Source organism: Penaeus monodon, chromosome 28 (genome assembly GCF_015228065.2).
Source record: "Penaeus monodon isolate SGIC_2016 chromosome 28, NSTDA_Pmon_1, whole genome shotgun sequence".
Classification (NCBI taxonomy): domain Eukaryota; kingdom Metazoa; phylum Arthropoda; class Malacostraca; order Decapoda; family Penaeidae; genus Penaeus; species Penaeus monodon.
The window spans coordinates 22,892,580-22,896,020 of record NC_051413.1 but is presented as its reverse complement, the minus strand read 5'-3'; the positions used below and the strand labels follow the sequence as shown (position 1 = coordinate 22,896,020).

The 3,441-nt window shown below is 39.8% G+C and overlaps 1 protein-coding gene across 1 annotated transcript in view; it reads right to left on the bottom strand.

Moving 5' to 3' along the window:
- The window catches only part of LOC119591101, a 19,931-nt gene extending 16,509 nt beyond the window's left edge, over nucleotides 1–3,422 (bottom strand). The window contains 10 exon segments of the mRNA XM_037939818.1: nucleotides 82–189; nucleotides 192–216; nucleotides 258–283; nucleotides 444–546; nucleotides 1,233–1,351; nucleotides 1,537–1,707; nucleotides 1,942–2,115; nucleotides 2,321–2,535; nucleotides 2,743–2,952; nucleotides 3,314–3,422. Of these exon segments, the coding sequence (XP_037795746.1) occupies nucleotides 82–189; nucleotides 192–216; nucleotides 258–283; nucleotides 444–546; nucleotides 1,233–1,351; nucleotides 1,537–1,707; nucleotides 1,942–2,115; nucleotides 2,321–2,535; nucleotides 2,743–2,885 (1,084 nt within the window). The 5' untranslated portion in view covers nucleotides 2,886–2,952; nucleotides 3,314–3,422.
- Nucleotides 3,423–3,441: the final 19 nt, after the last annotated feature.

Below are 3,441 nucleotides of genomic sequence, written 5' to 3'. Positions count from 1 at the left end.
CTCCCGATTTAATTTCCTTATATGCCTAGTAACATATAGAAGTAAATAAATTGCATGTGCTTTGTCGGATAAAAGACGTACCGAAGATGGGCGGCAGGTACTCGTTGTAGGTGACATGTTGGAGCTGAGCGCCAACGATTCGGCGGGCCTCCTGGAACAGCTTTTCATCATTCCACGAAGGATTGGTGCTCTTAGACTAGATGCTAAGTGGTTGTGGTGACGACGAGACCAACCGTGTGGAACAGAACGAGCCAAACTTGCGCTCCTACAGTTCTCATGTCACCTGTTGTCATCTTAAGTATGTTGTTGGTTTTTGTGCAACACCCGTTCCCTTGTTGCACCGACACCACACTGAGAAATATGCCATCAATGAGTCTGTATAAAACTTAAAACTATACATTTTTAAATCCAAATTGGGACAGAAAACAGAAGAGGCAACCTACCGGCCCGGAAGCAAAACCGGTTCATGTTAGCTTCTTCTTCCTTGTTGCACTCGTTTGCTAAGTCTGTGTTTGCAGGGAGAAGCTCCTCGCCTTCATTGGTCATCTGTGGGAAAAAAATGATATAGTTACAGCACTTGCTTTTCATTGATATTTTTGTCAAATTTATATTGTTTTGCCATTTTTGTTTTGATTCACAACTGTTATGTTGAATTCCTATGATACTGATTGCTTCTGTAGTAAGAATTAGTCAGTACAGTAACATTGATTCCACACTTATTTCAAGTTAATATTATTGCCTTCCTGTTTTGATCTTGCATTTCATACAGAACCCTTTGCAGTCAACAAATTCTTGAACAAAGATCTGGTTAATATTACCGTACAATATTCATATTGTGGTATATGATAATTGGGTTATATGAAGTTGAATTAAACCCAGGTTCAAAGTTTTAATGCTTCTGAAACTAGAAATTTGTTTAAAGCCTCGGTGCTTTCAGATTTCCTATTCCGGGTATTCCCATGTACCTGTGGCACTGTAAGTTTGCTGTGCATGTTTTCTGAAATTATTACACCTCTTCCTACTCCAAACTTCTTGCTTTATTCTATTTTCTTTTTTACAATATTCTGGCGACCTCGTATTTTACTATGTAAAGTTTAGCACTGTACAGTTCTCCATAGACTTCATCCCTACCACCATACTGATGGAATGATCCTAACTATTGCGTGGGCCTAGGAGATCAGAAAGTCATGGGGGATGGTGGTAATAATTACTCTAAAAAATGTCGTATTAACCTGAGCAATAAGCAGACCATCCTCCATCGTTCTCAGTGAATTCATCATTTCGTCATCGATTCCGTAGACCTGAGAGCCGTCGATATATGCCGTTTTCTCGTTCATTTGTTCTCGTGGACCTGAAGACATCATGTAATTTCATGTTTAGTTGAAGTTGGGTTTGTACAGTTTCAAATTAAACATTAATAAACAATTTAATGTAGAGTAACAACTATGAAAAGTTAAATATAAAATCAACAGGACAAACATTTTTTCTACAATGGTTGTATTACAGACTTGTTATCAGCATAGGAAATGGACTCACCAAGCAAGCACCGTATAGCGGGCGCCGAGCGGACGAAGTCCATGCACGTCTGGTTGAACTTGGAGTAGAAAGGGTCGTCAGCAGGGATTTGAATGGCGGCGCACTCAGGATGGAGTAAAGAGGGATTGCCCTCGGTCTCAGGGCAGCATGGAATCGCCTCACCATTCCTACCTGGGAAATGAATAAGGCAAATAGATTCGTACATCGAGGACATTGGGTAATTTATCTGCAGGTCGATAGTTCATGACTTGAATTTGGGTTTGCCCTTAATTTCGGGGAAATAGTCTTACAAAATATATGTTGTCATTATTATTCCTGAGACAACTTATGAAATTATTTCAGTCGTTTTCGAAAACATTGTATACAGACTCATAAAGAGTTCAGTGTTATCGTTATATATTGGACCTTTATTCAAAGGCGCGAAGGTCAGGTCATGGTCGAAGAACTGCCCATAGGTCATGTGGAGGACGGAGAGGAGAGAAGATTCCCTGTTTGGCCGAATGTTGTTAACCACACTGCTAACTAGGCGGGCACTGGGAAGGGGCTGCTCGTCCTGGGCAAGACGGAGACTCGACACTCCTGCATTGTGAAAATACTATAGTGTATGAAATATTCATTCATTGTTTCATAAATGAGATAGCGTTTTAATAAACATGATATAGTATTGTAAGAAGATGCACCAAGTTCATACATAAATTCACGAGCATGCCACTCAGGAAAGGCAGACACAAGCACTTATGGAAGCGAGCTTGTAGCCTCAATACCAAGAATTGGAGAAACTCACCGTTGCCATAGTCGGGCGGAGCAACACGACGGAAAGGCCTGAAAGTGGATCCCCACAGCGGGTTGTCCAAGTTATTACAGGTGCCGTTGGAGGACCTGTAGTGCCGGAAGGCCTCGCAGGAGGACGAAACTAGGTCCTGATCACAGAACTCGTCCTGGGCCAGCTGGTCCGATAGCATGATGCCGAAAGTTACGTCGGTTTTATTTAGCTGGAGGCTGTAACAGGAGGTAGATAAATTATTAGTTGTGACGAAAATAATAATTTATTTGTGTTTGTATGTAAAAAAGACAGTGATTAGAGAATACGTGTACTAATTAATAATAGTACCATATAATTTCAATTAGTTACAAAACCTAAAATCCTAAGATGTATCGAAGACATGAAAAAGTGCAAAAGTTTTTTTTAAAGAATGTGTGTATTACTGATCCATGACGAATTTAGTGGCGCTGTCTATCATATAGCCTGTTCTTGCTGCTGCGATGGACCGCGGGTTAGAACTCTTGAAGAGGGACTGATGGATGTAAGTTGGCGAGTCATGAGAGACTTTCATGTTCTTGGCAGCCATGTCTTCCTCTATTTTTTCCTTCTCCAACAGTTGTGTTAGTCCGTGTTCGAAACTTGATGTAGAAACACTGTTTACAATAATAATAAAAGTGTAAATACTTCCACTGTTATATATACGGCTATTTGATACAGTAATGATCTTCAGTTTTTAATGTTAACCAGTGGTTCTCAGATTATGAGGAAGAAATTAATGAAATATATATTAGGCTCACAAATCTTATTCATCGTAATGTTCACTGTACACGAAGATTTACCTTAAACGAAAGCTAAATCTTAAGCGAAAATACTATATTGACCCTAATATTCGCTATGGACATTTTCTACAGACGAATACGGACATCATTCCTATTAAACTTTTTGCATAACTTTTTTTTTCTCGAAAAATGGACACTACACGAAACCTCACAAATTACGAACACTTTCCCTTACTTGTCATCCTTCGAAATGTTAAGAACAGGTGGAGTTTTAATCGACTTCCAACTTTTACTGCCAAATGCAACTGTTGCAGAAAGCTCCTCTGGCGGCTGCTTGGAGTTTTTCCCTCGTTTCACGTAAGA